Source organism: Wyeomyia smithii, chromosome 1 (genome assembly GCF_029784165.1).
Source record: "Wyeomyia smithii strain HCP4-BCI-WySm-NY-G18 chromosome 1, ASM2978416v1, whole genome shotgun sequence".
Lineage (NCBI taxonomy): Eukaryota > Metazoa > Arthropoda > Insecta > Diptera > Culicidae > Wyeomyia > Wyeomyia smithii.
The window spans coordinates 34518005-34540862 of NC_073694.1; the positions used below are offsets into that span (position 1 = coordinate 34518005).

Here is a 22858-nt window from a genome sequence, read left to right on the forward strand (position 1 = left end):
AACTTGAGAAAATGTTTTCAAGAAAAAGTACATTTTCAATATATTTTTTCCATTTCTTGAAAAGTAAAAAGGTATATACGGCCTTAAGTAACTGTTGCGAATTAGTATAGATATTCCAAATTATCAGTGACGGGCACCAACCCACCTAATTTTTATTCAATAGTTTCCAAGCAGAATAACCTGAATTTCTTAGTAAGAGGTTTTATTGAGTGTTCATGAAAAAAAATAAATAAACCCGGTTTTTCTGATGATCAAAACTAGGCTTGGTAAAAACCCTTTTAGTCAAGACCAAATAACTAATTTTTACTTTACTAAAAAAATTGATGTTTCGTATAATTTTCGTTTGTAAAATGATCAATTTCGTCTTATTGTTTTTTAAGAGCATGTTGAAATTTTCAATTTTTAGAAAACTAATAATTCAGAAAACTAATGTTAAAAAAAAAAAAATTTGGATGGAATATGACGAAATGTCATTGACGATGAGGAAAACTGATAGACTTTATTAATAAAAGACATTAGAAACACGCAAAATAGAATAATTCAAGATATCAATTGATGACACTAATACTGATGCATGATGAATTAGTCATAGCTGTTGTGCAAAAGGATGCATTTAGAATAGATACCGTAAAATTAGTGAAAACAGATGCTACAAGTATTACAGAATGAATGCCAATTCGGAACGATTCTTCCAGTTGAATCGTTAAGGAGTACAAACACCATCTGTTTCGAATTTATTTATTTTGATGACCGAAAGTCTGGTTTTAATGAATAAAATCGTTACAACTACTCTTGAATTGTACCTGTGACGTTCTGTATACTATTTTTATTTGAAAACAGTAGTAACGATGGTCTAAATATACAAGTGCACCATCAGATTTGAGAGGATAAAAACAATAAAATTTGAAGCATTTCATGTAAAAACCGTCTGGCAATGTAGTTACTAAAATTGAAGCAAACACATTAGATTCACAAAATATAAAAACATCAAACGCATTGCTTGCAAAATGAAAACAGGGCCCGGCGTTGTAATGAATAACAAGACAATAAACGAAGTAAATAACCTACAAACGACAACCGCCTCGAAGTGAAAACGCCAATTTACCGCCTCGGTTGTCACCTACGCACCTGTTTCGGATGCGCAGGAATTTCACTAAATACAAAACACATTTTCACCTACCTCCGTTTTCGATCCTCCAGCAGACTGCGGCGCATATCCGAGCGCTTGACCGAGGCACCCGATGCTGCAACCTTGGTACCGTCCGCGGCCACCATCGGATTCACCGACGGACCTTTTTCACCGGAAGAAAACTGTCCCCCGCTAATCTCCAAATCAACAGTCTCCACCTCGGTCTGGCGTTTCTGGCCGACCAATTTTCCGATCTCGCTGCTGCTCCGGCTGTCGCCCACATGATCGAGCGATCGTTTCGTCCTATCCGGCGAAACCTTCCCGTCACCTCCGTCCCTGGCGGGAACGTTCGATACTCGATTTGCTTCGAGCTTTCCCTGCTTCGGTAGCTCTTGCAGTGGTTGCACCTGTGACGGAATCGGCAGTTTGGTGGAAAAACGTTTTTCCACACACTTGGGTTGGTCAGTCGCACCCGTGACTTCGGTTGCTTCGGACGGTTCTTCAGCGCAAGCAGAGGTTGTTCGCGGGGATTTGACAGTGGATGTGGTGTTTGGATGCTGCAAGAACATAAAGCATATTTATTGGAGAAGTAGTTTGCTTGTGAAATAGGCACCGAAAGCGGTTGGATTGGTTCAAAATGGTATGTTTTTCTGACTGTTTTGTTTGATTCATTAAATATCTAAGTAGAAAAAAAGTTACTGTTAAATATTTTTAATGGAGAAGAATAAATGGAGAAGAATCTTAAAAAAAACTTTGAAAATAATCAAAGAAGCAAACAAGTGAAAAAGTTAGCAACAGGAATTTTGTTTAGTGAAAATAAATAACATTGAGGAAAATGTTTATTTTGTGCAAAAATTATAAGTTTTTAGTTTGGTTGTAGGTTTTGTGTTCATCAAGGAACATTCTACTCGTTTTTCTAAGACCGCTTGTTGTCCAAACATGAAATAAATGTTAGAAATAAGTATTCTAATTAAAAATTACGCGACATTCACACTAATCATAAATCAAACAGAAATAATTTACGACAGTAAATCGGGTGGTACCCCGCTAATCGTAGGAAAATCTCCCGTTAACGATTATTGGCCGCTTTGTGTGACATAGCGACTAATTCCTAGCAGCGATTAATGAATGAATAAATGCGTTCTAACGCCCACGTCGCAACCTTTGGAGCAGGATAAATCTAGCGGAACCTCTCGGCCAAGTGGCAGTGTGTTTTGATAAATAATGTGGCGTTTGAATTTTTCACACGGCTCGCGAGCAGAATCGCACGCGTCCGATCGCGAAAACCGGCCGCCGCCGTCGACGACGGTTGGGTGTTACAAAGCGCAGTAATAATGTATCAAATATTTCCCCAAGCTTGTAGTATTTGTCATGTAAAATGAACTCGCAACAAAATAATAAATTTAGATGTAGGTGAATGTTGTCTTTCAACTGTGGATCCATAGGAGGGAATTTGTTTACTCCAAATATTGTGTTATAAGGACCTGACGATAATATCCAAATGGCGATCCAGGTCCAACGGCGTTCTCCTATAAAATGTGTTTTTCCCTTTTTTCGCATGCTTTCACGATGATTTTACTGCTTGTGTCATTGTGGGTGGACAGATAGTAAACCCAGATCATTTTTATTTAATTTATGTCTGAAATGATGCCACGCAATAAAAATATAGAGAATCAATATAAGAATCTAGTATTATTAGCATAACCTTAGAGATCAAACTGGAATGATTGCCTGAATGATATCTCAATTGATTAGAAATTTCGAAGTCGGTTGACGGCTTCACTCCGCTAGATATGAGATGACTTACTCCTGAAATTGTCAATTTCATCTCGTGCATAGACAGAAACCTAGTTATTGTATCAATCAATCAATTTTTACAACGCTACTCTTCATGTGATTGTTACTTCATAAGAGTAAAACCTATCACAATTCTTTGTTGCCGTCGACTCACCGTCGGACGTGGTGGCCTTTCGCAAACAAAGCGCTCATTAAGAGTGAAAATCATTATTAACTAAGACTTTGTGGAAGCATACTTTGTGTTATCAACTCTAGATCCGATAACCAGCCGTAGAAATAAAAATGAACGGTCGGTTTCAAGTGAAAATATAATTTTATGAAGATTATAGAAGCTTCGACGAACAACTTGTGTAATTTGGAATACAACATCGAGTTGAGTCGACGCGTCCTCTGTAAGAGGGTCCTCCATAAAAAGAAAATCGTTTACTTCACGGACGGTTTCGGTTTAGGTTTTAGAGGAGTAGTATTTACAAAAAGTAGTAGAAAAAAAACCAAAATAGTTTGGAGATAATAAAGCATTTATGGATCATTTGAATATCATTGAACTTATACGACCTTTTGCGTGTTTGATAAACCATGAGAAAGTTTCATATACTATTTAACTTTGTTGTGGTTTTGTTTTAAAACTATGAGCATTTCATATGCCAAAAAACGATGAACGACAATTTGAATTACAACAGCTAAGGTGTTCACTGACCGAGTCGCCGTCAGCAGTGACGGTCTCTTATAAACAAACAACTAATCTACTGATTTACTAATATCATTCAGTGCTTGGAGTTACCCCTTTGTTTCGCGACAGTAACATAAAGCGACAGAGCATGAGCATGAGCATGATTGACCGCCCGCGGTTGCTACTCCGTTATTGCCAGATCAGCTGTAATTACACAAAGAACCAACAGATGATGTTTGGGACCAACATGCATCCTCAATGTGTAAAAACAGGTGACCTGAATCTTTATATTAGGCAATACCAGCGCCGGCCGCCTCCGAATGCAGGTCAAAGAAGAAGTTTGTATAGGAATATGTTGACGTGATACTCGCTTTATTGGAAGCCGAGAACACCTCTGCACTTCCACGAGAAATCACTGGGATTTGGATAAAGGGGAAGGTATACAGCAGGGTTCGTTTTGGTAAACGATGCGCTAATGCCGGGTTCTTCAGAACAAGTGCCGCGTCTACAAGTTTATTACATTCGCCACGATATTCATAATGTGATTCGAACTTATTTAGTTTGACAATGTAACACCGCAACAATAAAACGTACGCGAGGATACAGGATTTTTGACTAAACCGAGGCAACTTAAAATTACCGTATATCTCCTCGTAAGGTGATGCTCTTTATACCTAAAACTATTGCGCGTTGTTGATCCATCTGAAGATATACGACCTCATGGAAGGTACCGACGCGGAGGTTGAAATGATATTTATCGACTCAACGAAATCTACTTCGATTTCCGATGTAATAATTTAGATGCAACGCGCGAGCAGTCTCCGACTTAACGTTAATGAAGATGAGAAAGATATGATGAAATATCTGGGTTCACTTCGCGAAATCACCACACGCCGGAAGTCCATATATCAGCAAAACTCGCCCGGGCTGAATACGCGTTTACACCGAAGCGTTACGAACAACCGCTTTAATCCCCCCGGCCGACACATACGCGCAGGAACTCGGCGTTTACGTCGATTATCTCTTAACAATGTACGCCTAATACGCCTAATAAATATGAAAATTGGCAATGTTCCATGCATCCAAAGCCTCAACAATTTAATAAAAGCAAATATACATATAAGCCTGAATATATTTTTAAATTTATTGACAAAGTGCCGAACTAGTCATAAATATAACAAATTATGTAAAACAACTGGTCAAAAGCTAGAACAATCAAAAAATCAAAGCATATGAATCCTGAGAAACACATACTCCAAACTCCACAAACCACACTAACACTTTGTGGACAAAAATAAAACTTGTTACTGAAACCATGCGGAAAAAAATACCGCGCACACAATTTCAACGATGAAATCAAAATCTCTCTGTATCTGTTTTCTCACATAAAGTAAAACTAGAAACAAGCATCAAAATATCACTTTACAATACAGACAAGACAAAACGTATACTTAGCTTTCATCTCTTCATTTTCCAGTTGTTTTCATCGTTTTTGGACTTTTCTTTAAATGGAAGTACAGTGGCAACATGCATGTATGCCTTCACACACTCGTTTAATCCATACAACATTTCATTCGTTGAAAAGAGATAGCACATAAACACTGTAAACGGGGCGATGCATGGTTTTGATCTTATTGGCAAATTTTCACTTCAAGTTTAATTAGATACAAGCCAAATATGGTGCAAATTTATGCCAATGCCAATGTATAAATCCCTAATGAGCATTCAATCACTATAAAACTATGTGGAGCAGCTGCTCGAAAAACACTCTCCTTATTGTATGTAATAACACCACACACTCCACACTTTCAAACCGTCGCCAAGCAGCGATAGAAAAAAAAAACAAGAAAAAATAAACACTTTGGTGAATCTAAAAAGCAACGCAATAATATTAAATTTTCACAATTAAATTCACTTTTTTCTGTGGAACTTCACACTTTTCGCACTCAGCACATTTCAATAGAACACCTGTATATATGTTTAACAATTCTTTAGGTGTAAAATAACCGAAAATCACCAAACAATGTGATGATTTCAAAGCAGGAACCAGCTGGCCAATCTTGATCACGGCCTCGCACAACCATCCGCGAACTTTTCCAAGAAAAAACAATTTTAAATTTAGAAAATAAACTCACTCCGCGATAACATCTATAACGAACATGCACAACTAAATTAAACAATTTTTCTTCCAATATAACATGCGAGCGAAAAAAAATTTTTTTTTTTTTTCGACAGTAACATAAAGCGAAAGAATCGTTTTATTCAAAACTGCTTCAAAAGTCTCTCTACAGTTATCCACTGATTTCAGTAAATTGTTAACATAAGAAGAATCCGCATTGGCAAGCGAGTGGACATGGCTTCGAATCTTAATAGAATCAGGTAATTCGATATCAACAAACTCCAAGTCGACTCCTGAGCAGAATTGCGCCAAATAACTTGGAAAATACACAACAACCTAATCGACCATTTTTTATTTGAATGAAACTTTACACACATATTTGGCGTAGCGAACTGAGTATTTTTCATGGGTAGAGAACATGAATGAAAACATGAAACAATGAAAACATTGCCTTTCGGTAACACTTCAAGGTTAACTTTTGCCTACGTGCATCTTCTCATCTACAGAAAATGATCCACTTAAACTGAATTCTTCTAGTTTTTATTTTAAATGATTCGGTCATTCAATTGAATACCAATATATTTTAGCTTATTAGGGCTGTGGACTTAATTTTCGTAGTACTAAGGAAATGTCGCTACAATGTCTGTTGTGGTCATAATAATTGGAGAAACTGAAATATTTTAATTGGATATACTCTAAAATTGTTTTATACTCCAACCAAAACCGTTTGATTTAATAAAAAACTTATCAATCTCTGCCTTTTCTTAAAAATATTTTGTCTTTTTCTTTAACTAACCAGTTTCAATTTCGTCCTTAGAAAATTTTATTCGTCCCCTTTAAAATCTACAGCAATGTGTACGGAACGAGCCAAATTGTGTTAGTGTACGATCAAAGACTGCCAAAATAATTTTTTTTTTCTTCATCTATAGTTTATTTGACACGGCACAAATACAATTCAATGTTTAACGGCGCCAATTATATCTGGTAGCTTACTTTCTAAAGTATCTTAATAACTAAAAGCAAATTTTTTATCCTCGCTGCCGACTACGAGCTGAAACTAAATCTAACTTAAAGCTAGAATATTTTGCATTAAAAGCACAGGTTTGCTGTTTGATGGTTTTCATTGCCATAGGTAAGCAGCATGTTAAATTTGTTCCGCTGCTGGGCCAAGATATTACGGACTGGCATATTGGGTTGTTTCCATCGGGCCTTGAGAGTATCGTGCGGGTCTGATTGCTGTTTCCGGATCCGGGGTCTTAACGTGTTCTTGTCGTTTGGTTGGATGTAGGCGGAAGGGGATAGGACTAAACTGGGGCGTGGATGGATTTCAGGAAAACGTATATAAGGGACATGTAGGATAGGTCACGGCTCGCCAAGACATCACGAACAGGAACAGCCGGCTGCCTACCTTCGGCCTGCAGGGAAGCTATTAATCTAGACCTGGCGTCACGGTGTACAGGGCATGACCAAACAACGTGCTCTATGTCGTGATAACCTTCACCACAGGCACAGATACCACTCTCCCCGAGCCCAACACGACGGAGATGCGCGTCAAATCTATAGTGATTGGACATAAGCCGGGACATCACGCAAATGAAATCCCGACCTACATCCAACCCCTTGAACCACGGGTTCGTCGATACCTTGGGGATTATGGAATGTAACCACCTTCCCAGTTCCCCCTTGGTCCAAGAATTTTGCCAACTGATGATCGTATTCTGACGTACAAATGCGAAAAATTCATTAAAGGCAATTGGTCTTTCATAAATATCACCGTTTGTTGCGCCCACCTTAGCCAAAGAGTCCGTTTTCTCATTACCCGGTATCGAGCAGTGAGAAGGGACCCACGCTTGCCAAAATAATGAAAACTATTAAAATAATGTGTATTTGTGCACATTGTGCAGTATCGTCTACCTCTGAGCATATCGAAATCTTCTGTTGCACAGTCCTAAATTTGGCAGTCTTCGGTGGCAGATTATCATTAATTCACTCACACCGCACTAACTGAAAGCCAAATAGTCAGTGGTGGGCAGCATTCTGCTAATTCGCTAATTAGCGACGCTAAAATTCAGTTAGCGATTTCGCTAATTTTTGAGCTGGTTAGCGAAACTATTAGCGTCGCTAAAATTTTGGCCTTCGAAACGCTAATCGCTAATTCGCTAAACTTTGTAGAGAAGCGACAATAGAAATATTTAGAAAAACTGTAAATTGCTGATGGCGTACGTAAATTGCTTCGAAAGATGAACATACTTTACTGCGAAAGTTACTTTTGTCAGTTTTTTACCCTAGAATGGAGATCCAGTTATCGTACAAGCCACAGGAGCATTTTAAAGAACAAGCACAAGGTCTAGATTGAATTTTCGGCACACCAAGAACTTTGGTAAATTGCAATGCGCTTGAAGTTATGACAACTTTGGTTCTACTTTTTCGATTCAGATAATAATTGAATTTTTATGAAAACATTTCTAAGAGTATCTATTTTCAATGCAAGCTAAAAAACTTTTGTTATTCTTGTTTTTACAAAATCAAATATGAGTACTGTTTCGTGAACCTCTTATTGTAAATAGCTTTAAAAAGTAATTGTTTTCGTTTCTTAACCTAAAAGAAATCAAAGTGGTCCAAATCTTACAAAACACGAGCAATGAATATAGCGATATGACTATTTACATATTAAAAAGTTAGCGATTAGCGATTAGCGAAAGTTCCGCTAATGTGGGTTTAGCGTTTATCGTTTAGCGATTATCGAGCTAAATTTTCCGGTTAGCGGCTTAGTGATTAGCGTCGCTAAATTTTCGATTAGCAGTGCCCACCACTGCAAATAATAAATATATGTATCTTGTCGTATTCTACAAGCGCTTTAGCTACACAACGAAACAACCGTTCTGCAGTATTACGATAGCTGAAGATCGTGAACTTCTTTCATTTTCTTTTCAAATACAAACCAGTACGGTTTTGTTTACATACTATCTTCAGAAAATATTTAATTTATAAAAAGCCTCAAATAATGACAACAAGTTTTAGTTCGCAACTCTGCCGCAAGTGGCGCTGCAAGATATGACTTTTAGGTTATACACGTTAGAGAATTAATGTTTTCAGCAGTGTCGTAGATAAGGTTGTGACAAAAAAATTCTCAAAGATATTTTTTTCTAACTTCTCTTGTTTCATTCGCTAGTTGTTGTTTAACTTTGTAAGCAAAAGTCCTGGAGATATGTGGTCTTCGACATAAATGTGTGTTTTGTTACCCAAATGCTTCTTCAGAACAACGTTTTCTTGTAAAATGTAACCAACAAAAGTACAAGAAACTAACTTTTAAGCAACTTTTATATAAAATACTCTGTAACTCTGTACCCAATGAAGATAGGAATTTTGTTTGTTCAGTAAAGTCTTATATTTTTGCACGTTTTAAAACTTTTCCGAATAAACTCACACACAAAAAAGTTAGTATTTTTAATATATGAAAACCTACTGTAATTTATGTTCGCCGTACACTAATATGGGTGGATTGGGACGAATGGACCTTAAAGGAGTACTAGTAGTAGTAGTAGTACTTCAGCTTAACTTCAAGGAAAAGTATTGGCATCATGATTCCAATTGCCCCTTTTTAACCTATACACTCTTGAAATTGTCGAAAAAATAAGCTGCAATATGAAATAATTTTGTAAGTAAAAGTCCTGAAGATATATGATCTTTGGCAAAAATGTGTGTTTTGTATGCCCTAACCAATTCTTTTGAACAACATTTTCGTGTAAAATGCCACTAACAAAAGTTAAGTACAAAAAACTAACTTTTAAGTAAGTTCCATATAATATACTTTATAACTTTGTACCGAATGAAGATAGGATTTTTATTTGTTCAACAAAGTTTCATATTTTTGAAATTCCTTCAACTTTTCTGAATAAATCATTCCTCTATCTCTTAACACATAAAAGTTAGTTTTTTTATTTTTAGTACAGTAAACTTTTCATAATTTTTGATAATTTGCGATTATGCGGGTAATTCATACAAACAATTGTTCCGAAGACACTATTAAGCTAGGATGAAGATGAAAGGCGCTATGGAATTGAGTTCCACTTTTTGCCTTATTGGACCACTGTGCTGTGCATTGGTCGTTATATGGTTGCTTTCCCAAGTACGGTCGACAGAATTATAGTCTTAGTAAATCTGAATGTGCTATTTGGCCTATATAAGAGCCTGTTTTAGCCGAAATTGCTAATATAAGTTCTGAACAGCGACTACAACAGTTCTTACTTAGCAGCAGCAGTGCAGCGGATAGCAGTAGCGGCGGATAGCGGCCGCAGCTGTGGCAATGGATAGCAGCAGGAGTTGTAGCGGGTATCAGCATCGATAGTTGCAGGACCAGCTGGTGCAGCGGCATTCCTCTAGTAAAAAGTTGCCTTTGTGCAGTAGCTGGCAGTATCAGTAGTAGGTACAGTAACTGGCCCTTCCACTAATGAATAGTTGCCGTATTTTGACAACACACAAACGTTTTGGGATGCTGCCAATTCAAAAAATATGAGCCGTCAAAATTTTAGTATGAAAACAGCTTTCAACTTATATCCGATATGAAATTGAACGACAATTGTCATTATAAGGACAACAAACAAATTATTGAAAGTTTAATATTTTCTCGTTTTGCGCTAGAATCGAAAGTAAAATGTTATTTTAATCGACATGCACTTTGACTGTTGAAACTTGTTTGCTTAGTGTTTGTTTCATTGCTTTTCAGTGATGTATGTACAAACTAAAATTCGGTAGTACTTCAACTCCTCTTTTGCACAAAATTTTAAACATACTCATTACAAGTAATGCAGCAAACAACCTTATGTAGTTCTATGTCCACTTTGCGGTCGTGGCTTTGCATCGACCCTTGTGTTTTTTTGACGTAGAGCTACGTCTTTGTTTTCTATACTAGATTACATTTTGTGAAATTGAAAATGAAATTGGCAAATGTTGAATCAGATTTTAAACGATTATAGCAAGCGAATGACTTAATGCATCTTGGTCATTTATAAGTCGATAGATAAATAAAATGTGTAACATTTGTTTGATATAATGTTTAACATTGTTGCTTTACTGCTTAATGGTGAAAAAAGTTGAGAATTTCCAAGGTCAAGCTTTCCCATACATTTCCCTCGCTATTGGCTTGCTTCCCGAGCACGGATAGCAAAAAAAAAAAGACATGGACGGAATAAATTCCACTGCCTACTGCCATTTTGACTCAACAAAGTGTTTTGGTTTGTTTGTCTTTCTCTAAGCTGCGTGGCCACGCCCTAATGGCAAAAATCTACTCTGAACTCGATACAAAAGACTGCGGGTAGAAAATTCAGCTTCAGTCTAGTTTGTCACACAATAGCGAGTGGAGTATAGCTGTTAAAGGTACGCGACATTGAGAAACGAAAGCTGCATACGAATCAAGTTCCAGGCACTGTGGGGCATGTTACCTTTATTTTGCATACGGCAGCAACAGTTACCATCGTACGCTGATATTTTGCTGGCACAGCTACTGGAGGGCACAGCGAAGAGCAAATTTTATGCGCGGCCAACAAAATATTCAATGCTACCGGTGCACTGTGGGGCAGAAACCAGAAAGGTCGCGACAAAACTATAAAAATCGACTAGTACTCAAGCAAAAATCAGCTGCTACTAGTTGCGACTTACCGAGTAATTCGAGTTTTCGCAACGATTGTATACATGTCAATTCATGTTAGAAATCGTTAATCAGCAGTGTCCGTATTGATATTTTTCCTACAATTGGCTTCGCTGAATGCCGTTGTATGCAACACGACCATAATTTTGTTTGGGGATCTTTCAAAACTGACATCCAATAGTATGAAGACTCCTCGGAAATAATTATTAGTACCGTAAACTGGGGTGACTTTGATCACTTTTTTGATTGTATCTCAAATATTTTCAGAATATACTGAAAACAATATTGTTTGATATTTTTAAAACAAGTACTGGCATGCATTGAGAAAGATTCAGTCACTACTTCAAAAGTTTAGCAACAGTTTTGCTGTTTTTAAATATGCACTAAAAATTTTACACCAATCATCATTCCGGGGTGACTTCGATCACTTCATTGTTTTGATGAATTTGGAGTAACATTTTGCTACTTTCACTAAATTGAACAACCTAAAACGACTTAAACGAGTTTATAAATATGGAAAGCAATTTGGGGGCCATTCACGTTCTACGTGAACAGTTTATAATGGCGAATGTCCATGATTCATACAAAATTTTTAGAATATATATGAATGATTATTCACTGAGAGAGAAGGTGGTCTAAAATCATCAAAAACTAGTCCACGAGGAATATGACTTATGAAATTGTCCAAATTTGCATGTTACTTCACGTCTTGGGTTTTTGTTAAGAAGAAATATGTAATACGCTGTGAAGAATATTGGGACTCAACATTGCCTTCGAGGAAAAACTTGCAAAAATAACAATAAAATGTATTGTTATAATATTTGTTCATCTTAAGAACTAATCTGGGAACAAAATAAAACAACTTTACGTATTGCAACTTGTTGTTTTGAATATGCTTAAACCGATTGGTTGAATGCAACAAAAATCGCCAAAAATACACTTTATTTTCAATTAATATTTTAGCATGAAAAACACTCTTTAAATACAGGTCGGACTCGATTATCCGGAGACTCGATTATCCGGGGGCTCGATTAACCGGGGCTCGATTATCCGGAGAAAATGGTTCGATTATCCGGAGTATTTTTGTTTCTGTATTTTTATAACGTACTTTTGTCTTCCGGGTCATTGGGAGGTTCGGGGTTGTTCATAATTGTTGCGGTACAAGCCCCGTTCCGTTTAGGCAGTTCATTTTTGGCAGCTTTCTCGTCGTTCCTTCAACCAATTCTTACTCAATAACCTCCAAAATCAAGGTATTATGGTTTTTTGTTGCCAATAAGGACAACCACTATTGGTAGACCGGTTTCGGAATTATGGCAGGAATATTATTATATTCCTGTAATATAATGGCCATGATCATTGCAGTACCTAAAACCACAAGCAGACCTGTCCCGGTTCTGTTCCGGATACTCTCGGATTATTGAACCAAAACTCATCAAGCGAAATTAATAACAACTTGAAATCCGCAAAGTAGTCCATATCAAGCGTCCAGGTCGTTATAGGGCACTCAAGAAATGGAAAAAACATGAGTGTTTGTTTTTACATCTTCGAGATAATCAATGTAACCTAATTTATTATTACGTATATATGTATAACAAGCGCCGACAAACAGTCTAAGGACAACTTTTATTTTTTTTTTGTCGGCACATGCATTGTATACAAATTATTATAATAGAAAACTCACTATTCTAGATGACAGATATTGAAAATTTAAATAAAAAAAATGGCTCGATTATCCGGAAGGTTCGATTATCCGGAGCGAAATGTTTTTCAAAACTCCGGATAATCGAGTCCGACCTGTAGCAGGAAATGCATGAATCAGAGCAATTCGAACATATATCCACACAATCAGTGAGAATTACGACAAATCCCAAGCACTACGAGCGCTTTTTTATCACATTTTCAAAAAAGAGGCACAGTGATCAAAGTCACCCCGGTGATCAGTCACCCCAGTTTACGGTACTAGGAAACTGTTTGTTATTGGGTGAACAGTGTTTTAAATAAAAGTAAGCGTTTAGTATCCATGTTGGATGGAATAAAATTGAACAAGAGGAGCTCTTAGAAATGGAACATGACCAACTAACCTTCAATTAAACAATGTTCTTATTTAGAATATTTTGTCACAAACAATAACATTGAAATTATATTGTTGGGATACAACATACTTCCTAACGATTGTTAAAGAAAATCATAATAAAAACACATAATTTGTGTATGACCACAAAAAAAATGTATTTGGTGAAAAATGTAAATGTCCCCGTTCCGGATCCCTTCGGGGCATCCGGATTATTCCGGAAGTCAACAATGAAGCCAATATTCAAAAATATGTCTTTTGAAAGATTCCTAATTAAAAAACCCTGGAGATAGAGGTGTCAAACGCTATATTTAGTGCAAAAACGTAAATGTCCCCTACTAAAGGTTCCACTGAGGACTTCCGGATGAAAAATAGCCATTTTTCGATAAGTTCTTGGTCGATTCCGGATCTTGATGAACCATTCGATTCAGAAATGATTTTGTCATCTATGCCAATGATGCAAATAAGCATTTTTATCAGGTAACCCATCACCAAATCCATCCAAAAATTGACAGGTTCGACATGCCTACCGGAACTCATGAATATTTCCTACATCCGGTGACCTAGACTAGATCTGAGGTCAGAAAATGGAACTTCAAAAGCATTCCAGTTCAATGGTGTTAGAATTATTAAAATCGAATAACATTTGGCAAAGCTACAGCATTTAAAATTTCATCAAAATTTTGCCTATCCTACTTATGTTGACTATCCCCTGTAAATGTTAGGAAATACTTGCACCTCGTTATATATGTTATACTAGCTGACCCGGCAAACTTCGTCCCGCCTATTTTTGTGTTTAATTTAATAATTTCAAACATTCCAAATTCATTGATTCCTTGCGATTCGTTTATATCGTTTGAAATGATTGCTTTTATCGGAATGACAACATCCTCGACTTTTGCCTTTAGTACATCACCTCTATTCCGGAAATACACATCGGGTGGTATTCGGTTATTTTCATTGTTCCCCAGGAACTGAAAGTGATCATATTCGAATTTAAAATGGTGTCCAGGGTTAATGCTTCTCTTCTATACATTATTTCGATCACGGAAATATCCATATGTAGTATATTCGGCTGTTTCCCAAAAGTTGCTATCTTCGATTCAAAATGGTGTCTGAGGTAAATTTTTCAGCAGGTTAAAGAAACACTCATAATGGGTGGTATTTGGTCACTGTAGACTATTTTTCAAAAACTGGAAGTCGCCATCTTGGATTTTAAAATGGCATTTGGAGACAATTTCGGTCCCCTGAGCGTCATTCTGGTTCAAGAATCACCCATGATAGGTGTTATTTGGTCATTTTCGGCTGTTTTCCAGAAACCGGAAGTCACCATCTAACAATTCAAAATGGTGTCTGTTGTCGTTTCTAGTTCCTATGTATCATTCTGGTTCCGAAGAATCTCATATTGGAAGGAAATCGGCCATTTTTGGCTGTTATTCAGAAACCGGAAGTCGCCATCTTGGATCTCAAAATGGCATTTAGAGACAATTTCTGACCTCTGAGCGTCATTCTGGTTTAAGAACAACCCATATTGGGTGGTATTTGGTCATTTTCGGCAGTTTTACAGTCACCGGAAGTCGCCATCTTACAATTCAAAATGTTGTCTGATGTTGATGTGTGGTTTCAGTGCATCATAACAAGTCCGGAAATACCCATATTGGGTGGTATTTGGTCATTTGCTTGGTTAGTTTTCGAGATGTGCATGAATTTGTGTTTCATTTGTATGGGACCCCTCCCTTCCAAAAGAGGGAGGGATCTAGAACTATCTTAGTCACCTTTCTCGGTCCCTAAAACCGCTATATACAACATTTCACGCCGATCGGTTCAGTAGTTTTCAAGCCTATATGGATCAGACAGACAGACAGAGCTGCGTTTTTATATGTTTAGAAGAAGATGTGTACCCCAGGTTCAGGATTGCTAAACTAGAATTAATTCCGAAAAAGTTGTCGCCAGGTTAATTGAAAGTCTCATTACGGTGGCTGTGGGTTCGCCACAGAAGACAGAACCACAAAAGGCAGAAGCATGAAAGGCAGAATCATGAAAGGCTGAGCTCCGTTCACACAAGGCAGAATATTTCAAAAGGCGGAAATATGAAAGGCAGAATTTCGAAAGGCACGAAAAGCAGAATCACTGGAATCAAAACCTGACTCACAATTGCCAAGTGCGTGATGGCAAATCGATGCGAATCCTGGTCACGGTACCAAAGCTGCTACCTTACACTAATTATTTTTTATTATTTGTAACCAGACTTAATAACTGGCCGCAAGTAGTGCTGGGACTATCTGGATTAAAATATCCGGCATCGGATATCCGACAAATATCCTAAATCCGGATCAAACTGATATCCGGATATTATCCGACAGGTGTTAGCCTCGACTGCTCAGGAATTGGGAGGAAATATGACGGATGGGGAGTGAATGTAAGCCTCAAGCTGCTTCTATACCATCCACGCAACTCTTATTCTTGCGAGCAGGAAAGTGAACCACCTAGCGGACCTCGACCATGGTGGAAAGCTTTGCCAAACATGTACTTGGTAACTATTACTGGCTCAAAAGCTTCTGTTTAGAGCACCTTCTCGTTAAATCAGTAGCGACGAGGGGTGGAAACTACTTTCGAGTAACGAATACCGGAATAAGTGGCGGGTGTAAATTATTGTGGATTATAAAGCTTACGTGCATACATTCAACTTATAATATATTCATCACGATTCTATAAATATTTCTCTTAACCATGGTTTACTTGCGCTTTTCTGCCTGTGTAACTCTCATTGTACTTTCCAATTTTCCGCGGGTCGACCTCGCTGTACGGTTTCTTCTGCTTGCTGTTCCCCTGCTTTGGTTTACCGGCTTAGGACCACCGGTTTGGGTATCTCTGTCGATTAGCCTGGGCTTGATCACGTTTGCGTACACTCCGCACGACTATGGCGTATTGTATAGCACCGCTGCTGCGGGGTGGGGGTTATTGGGCCAAATCGAATGGCGACCTGGCGACGAGCTCCTGTCGAGAAGAATTTCTGGGGTGAAACCAGAACAGAACACAAAAAGGCCCCCCAAGGACCTGTTCGGGGACAATTAACAATGATTTCAGGCTCTCTTAAAACTACGTTACCCAGGCGTTCTAGTTTATAAATATGAAATTTTACCTTTTTTTTCTTGTACATAAATGACTTTTCTTTAACTTTTAAAACACTCTCTTCCGTGCTTCTCTTTGTATTCGTTGCTAGTACACTATAACCATTTTAAATAGAAATAAGATTAGATTTAGGCATTGCTTTGTTTTACACAACCAAATTTTACATACAATACATTTTTACTAAAATGACCTTTTCCTTAGGTTTTCACACAATTAACTTTGAAATTAAGTCTTTCACACAAGTAGCTTTTATATCCTGACTTTTCCTTTTGTACTTTTCTTCTTAATTACACGGACTAACACCCTTGCTTTTCGTTTCGTCTTTTAGAATGAAACTGACTTCGCGCGCCCTTCTAACTTCGCTTACTGTTCAACGTAAAAAGAGCGTTCACAGCTTTAGCTGAGCCTTATAAACCCTCTCCGGTTTCCCGCATTTTGACGTATTTATCTCTCTTGGCAACACTTCCGGGTCGTTACTTAGGATGGCCCGAAACCCTTGTGACAAAATCTGCCAAAGTGCATCTGCTCGCAGACCGGTATGAGCGACCCCTCTACCGCAAAAGATCAAAATAATGGTCGCAGTGGTCCAAATCTAACAAAAAAAAATGAGCGACCCCTCCGTCCCAGACGCGAAGCGTCAGACTTGGAGGGATATCACCCATACAGAGTAGTCGTGGTTGTAAAGACAAGCTTGCCTCCGTGAGTGAACCCTCTGTCCAAGACGTTTTAATTGACGGGGTTTCAAAAGACAGAAAAAAATTACGGATATCCCTCCGATCCGAGCTTCGGATAACCGGATCTCGAGTATATCCGGTTAAAAGTATCAGTAATAGTCGCAAGCAATGACCAGTTTCGAAAGGAGGTGCAAATCATGCCTAATTATTAGATCCGAAACGCACAAACTTGTTTGGCTTAGGTCCTCAAGACTCTCACGGCGTCGCGGAGAGTAACTTTTCGATGTTAGGTATAACTTTCACTAGTCGCAACGGCTTATTGGGTGTAATTAACATAAAATAATTCATGCGACGAAGACGCATAAACGAGGGCAAGTAACCGAGGCGGCACAAAGCTGCCGTGGTTTCCGCGGTCCAAGCCGGCCGCCGACCCGCCGTCGGAAACGGCGGCCTCTCGCATACAAATGACTGATCTACTGGTTTCCTAGGATTATTCAAACAGGTTTTCTTTCCCTAAGTTAAGTCCGAACGAGCGGTAGCGAGTAAGGACAGCACTCACTTGGACAATAGAGTCGGCCGAAGGCCGCGAGTGTGTTTTTAAAGAGAAAATAGACCATTTTGTGATTCTGTCATTCGTGCTCTTTGTGATTCTGCCATTCGTTATTCTGCCTTATGAAATATTCTGTCTTTCGTAATTCTGCTTTTTGTGATTCTGCCTTTTGATTTGCTGCCTTTCGTAGGAGATTCGACGCTGTTTTTAGTTTAAAATGCTGTAATATTATAGTGTTATAAAGTATGCTGAAGGACTAGATCGTAACTCGCATTGTTGAGAAACGAAGCTTTAGGTCAAAACAAAGAACATACAGTACTTTCAATTAACATTTCCTAACAATTATTCTTTTGTTTTCCAACACCAGAGTACCTGCTACGGCTGCAAGGAACCAATCAAGGACAAGGTGCTGGAAGCACTCAACAAGTCCTGGCACCCGGAGCATTTCGCCTGCAAGGAGTGCAAAAAGCGCATCATTGAGAACAAGTTCCACGAGAGTGGCGGTCAGCCGATCTGCTCCAAGTGTAACGATTCCAAGGTCCAAGCCATCTGTGCCGCGTGCAGAAAAATTATCACCGAGGTTAGTAGTACCATATGCGCTGCGCACTTGAGCGGTGTACGAGTGGCCCTCGGCCGCCAGTGCCAAATTATGCTCGTATCCAGGTGTCAAAAATTTGTCACTTTATGACTGATGAACACACTCTCCGTGAAACTCGATGGAGAAAAACATTTGGCCGCCCAAGCGTACGGCGGTGTCTAAGTTATCTTTGCAAACCACAACCGTGACTACGTGGCACTTGCGAACCGTGTGCATTTTTTTTTCGCGCCACCATCCGCCCACACAACCGACCGCGGAATGACCCATTGATCACCAACAAAACTAGAGCTGGGTGTGGGGAATTTCGTCGTGATTCCAGAAATAGAATCCGCCGGTGATATCTTAGTTTTATTATAGCATACCATGAATAAACCGTCTTACTTTATTCGTTTCGGAATCACTCGCGCCGCTTCCGAACGCCAGGCATGGCCTTTACAGTATCGAGATTGGTAAATATTTACGAACGCGTATGTGCCCCGTTCTACGACTTTGATTTGGATACACTTTCCTAGCGGAAATGGGAAAATTGAAACACTTAGAATGTGAGACGGAAAAAACTATGTTTTACGAGGCGCGTAACAACGGGCTGCCGCTTGACCTGTGGCGTGCTGGCGATGATGATGATGACGGTTCGGTGTCTCGGTTTTCAAATTTTACTGCTGGTGTCAAAAGAAATGTTACGTTTCACCGCATTTCTAGATAGTTATGATAGATTTGCAACCTCGGGCCGACCGGGGTGATTTATGACAGCGCGTGGCAGTTTTTTTTCTCGCTACAGCACAGCAGGTGCGCTATGCACTTCAATTAACGATGGTGTCAACTTTTTGGTTAAAGAAAACACTCACTACCGCTCACTTGATTTACGTGTTTACCTTCTTGACGGTTTTATTTTGAGTATTCTCGAAATAATCATTACGCGATTGTATGTTTACAATGCTTACAATCGGTATAAAACCTACTGTGCACATTTGCTTGTACGGTAATCGCTTTATCTGGTAATAAATCAACATAAATTACAGTCGATAGTCTTTTTATAAGAACATGAACTCAGCGTCTTAAATACGGTTATTCACTTTTATTATTATCGAATGTAAACCATTTTTCGATAAACAAACGTTTTGCTTTTCGAACAAACGATTTCAATCGTGTATAGAGTATGACTCAGAAATTAATATACGGGAACCGGTAGCTCTTCTGGACATGGAAGATAAAATTAGATTCTGAGTTTAAAATTTTTAGTTGTAGTTTTTAATTTTGGAATTTTATCAATTTTACTCTACAGAAAGTGGTGAAAGCAATGGGCAAAGCCTGGCACCTGGAGCACTTCATCTGCGGCGGGCCATGCAAGCAGCAGCTGTCCGGGCAGACGTTTTTCGAACGCAACGGTAAGCCGTACTGCTCGGCTGACTACGAACGGCTCTACGCACCAAAGTGCGGCGGATGCAAGAAAGCTATCGCCGAGAAAGCCCTCTCCGCTTTGGATGCCAAATGGCACAAGGATTGCTTTAAGTGCAAGGTTGGATGCGATCCGGTCTTCAAGAGAGTGATTTAATGACATTTTTTTTAAATTTTCAGCTTTGCAAAGAGCCGATCGGGGTGGACTCCAAGTTCCGCTCCGACAAGGATAAACAACCGATTTGCGAAAAATGCGGCGTCTAGATCCGTGAACCGGGGTTGATCCGGTCTGAACACGTTTCCATCTCTCAATCTTGAAAGTTTAACCGAAAAAAAAACAACATCGAGCAATCATGCAAGGAAAATGTCCTCTCTCTTTACTTCTCAACCAATACAATTATCGCTTCTGACGCGCTGTTTGTTACTACTAGCTTGTTATCCAACCAAAGTGTGTTTATGGCATTATTTATGCATGTAAATAAAGAGTAAGAAACTAGTTGCACTTACCTCTAGCGACGGGATCATCTGCTTCAGTTGCTGCTGGGTAATGTTCTGGATCGTATCCATAATAAGCTGACGCAACTGTTGATTCACTTCCGCACTAATAGCCGCATCCCGACTGGTAGACATTTTCGTCAACGCACCGGACACTTCCCTCAACAGCTGGGAGTTGGCAAGCGGATCGGACTGGCGCTGAATCTGGGTTACAACATCATCGAGAGCTTTTTCCGCGGGTGTCCGGGCCGACCGAACCCGGACGCTGCTCTTACTACGGCCTAACGAGTGACGACCCAGCAAGGAAGAACTGGACTTGGTCACGGGAACGGCGATAATTTTTCCGCGTGCTTGCTTCGAAGATTTCACTGCCGCTGGTTTTTGTTTGGTTGTGGATTTCTTAGTTCCACTAGTGACAGTTTTGTGAAAAGGAATGTGGTCCGCTCATCCGCCCCTAAATCCTTGAGCTGGGTTTCGTTCCTCTTTTTCTTCAAGACTTCGAAGTACTTAGACCCATTAGTTTTGAGTATGAAGGCGTCCCTCTATTTCTCGCCTTTTTGACATTTGGCGGACATTTTGTCACTGCTCCGTCCTGGCTCTTTTCACTCATATTACCGGGGGCCTCTTGCCCCGGGGACTGCCTCATTCACTTACCGACCTACCCGTAGAGCAGATCGCGGAGAATGAGGGCATCGGTCTGAACCTGCTTAGATTCAGTTGACCTTCTAGTCCTCACCCCTTTTTCGGAGGCTTCAACTCGAGTCACAAGTTCGGTGTACTCCTTTTTAGCTTTGTCGATGGTAGCCCGAAGCTGGAGGAGGCCTTGCTTCAGATACCTGGTCATATTGCTCCCATTCACCGCGAATCAAGCTGGAAATGAAAACGCTGCCATCCTATTGAAAGGCCTGCCAGGTGTTACGGGACGAAGTTACCTGCACCGGTTGTTATCTCGCCGTTTGAAGTCGTCACACGACCTTACTAAGGGAGCTCGGTGCAGGTGTCAGCACAGAATCGTGGTTTAATGCGGAGTGACAAGAGATGACCAACAAAGAAAACCGGGCCTGTGCTCGCATTATGGTGGCAGCAAATCGAGTTACACGCCAGATTAGAAAGTAGTACATTGGTCGAGAAAAGATAGAAAACTTGTGGCCCCAAAGCCCCAAGTAGTTGCCCTAGGAAGATTATAGTTTTTTAATAATTTCACAAGCTCCGAGTGTATGCAGATGTGCGTCAAATGCGTCAGAGTATCGCATAGTAGTAAATCGCCGGGTTTATCGTCTCAACGTTATGTTCACGAGCAAACTCATTTAAGCCTCTGAACAAGTTATCTGTTCTAGGGGCACCAAGGTGAAACGCTTCCCGGTTCTCCCGGTGGTACTCTGCGGCCATAAAACACGGCAGGGCGGTCACGCGGTACGAAAGATATATATTCGACATATTATATATTATTCGACTGAAAACCTCACAGAAGTCGATGAATTCGACTTCGAAAACGCTGCCATCCTATTGAAAGGCCTGCCAGGTGTTACGGGACGGAGTCACCTGCACCGGTTGTTATCTCGCCGTTTGAAGTCGTCACACGACCTTACTAAGGGAGCTCGGTGCAGGTGTCAGCACAGAATCGTGGTACAAAAACGAAATCCGACAGGAATCATAAAAAGTTGCGACCAGTTGGCGTAATTGAGAACTTACTGGAATCGGCACCAATGGGCGGACTAGTGCATTTTGTATGGTGGAAGCGGCACTACTTGCTCCGTCGGAGATGCTTCCGGGTACTGGTGGCTTTTGCGAGTAGTCTACTGCCCAGTGTTTGCCCCTCACCACTCCTAGGCGATCTCCCGCTGCTGGTCCGTGGTGGTGTGGTGTGGATGAGGACGTCCGATCGGCGGGTGTTAGGGACGATTTAAAAAGACTAGCTCAAAAGTAGATATCACTTTGAAAGTGAAGCAAATGAGCATCAAAAAGTCAAAAAAGGATCGACAGCGTAATAACAAACAAAAAAAAAATGAAGGAAATCGGTGAGGTAGTTTTTCGTCAATCATGAAAAAGGAGATCATTTTTTCTTTTCATTAGCTATGGGGCTGTGACGAGAATTGCTTCAAAACACTTTAGCTTTCTGCCTTTCGCTAAAATCTCCTTAAAAACTTGAGAAAATGTTTTCAAGAAAAAGTACATTTTCAATATATTTTTTCCATTTCTTGAAAAGTAAAAAGGTATATACGGCCTTAAGTAACTGTTGCGAATTAGTATAGATATTCCAAATTATCAGTGACGGGCACCAACCCACCTAATTTTTATTCAATAGTTTCCAAGCAGAATAACCTGAATTTCTTAGTAAGAGGTTTTATTGAGTGTTCATGAAAAAAAATAAATAAACCCGGTTTTTCTGATGATCAAAACTAGGCTTGGTAAAAACCCTTTTAGTCAAGACCAAATAACTAATTTTTACTTTACTAAAAAAATTGATGTTTCGTATAATTTTCGTTTGTAAAATGATCAATTTCGTCTTATTGTTTTTTAAGAGCATGTTGAAATTTTCAATTTTTAGAAAACTAATAATTCAGAAAACTAATGTTAAAAA

The 22858-nt window shown here is 39.3% G+C and overlaps 2 protein-coding genes across 2 annotated transcripts in view; one reads left to right on the plus strand and one right to left on the minus strand.

The window, feature by feature from the left end:
• Positions 1–22858, minus strand: part of LOC129718378 (uncharacterized) — a 74765-nt gene that overhangs the window by 30025 nt on the left and 21882 nt on the right. Inside the window, exon 4 of the mRNA XM_055669119.1 lies at positions 1181–1686. Within this exon, the coding sequence (XP_055525094.1) occupies positions 1281–1686 (406 nt within the window). The 3' untranslated portion in view covers positions 1181–1280. The remainder of the gene's footprint in view (positions 1–1180; positions 1687–22858) is intronic.
• On the plus strand, positions 1581–20278 carry LOC129718379 (paxillin-like). Its single transcript, XM_055669120.1, has 4 exons — positions 1581–1769; positions 18157–18369; positions 19670–19903; positions 19963–20278. The coding sequence occupies exons 1-4, from the start codon at positions 1767–1769 to the stop codon at positions 20044–20046; spliced, it is 534 nt and encodes a 177-aa protein (XP_055525095.1). The 5' UTR covers positions 1581–1766; the 3' UTR covers positions 20047–20278.

Excerpts from the sequence above, each read along its gene's own strand:
- LOC129718379 (XM_055669120.1), top strand. Across the intron at positions 18,370-19,669 it reads GCAGAAAAATTATCACCGAG|AAAGTGGTGAAAGCAATGGG; the intron begins GTTAGTAGTACC and ends TTTACTCTACAG. Across the intron at positions 19,904-19,962 it reads AGGATTGCTTTAAGTGCAAG|CTTTGCAAAGAGCCGATCGG; the intron begins GTTGGATGCGAT and ends TTAAATTTTCAG.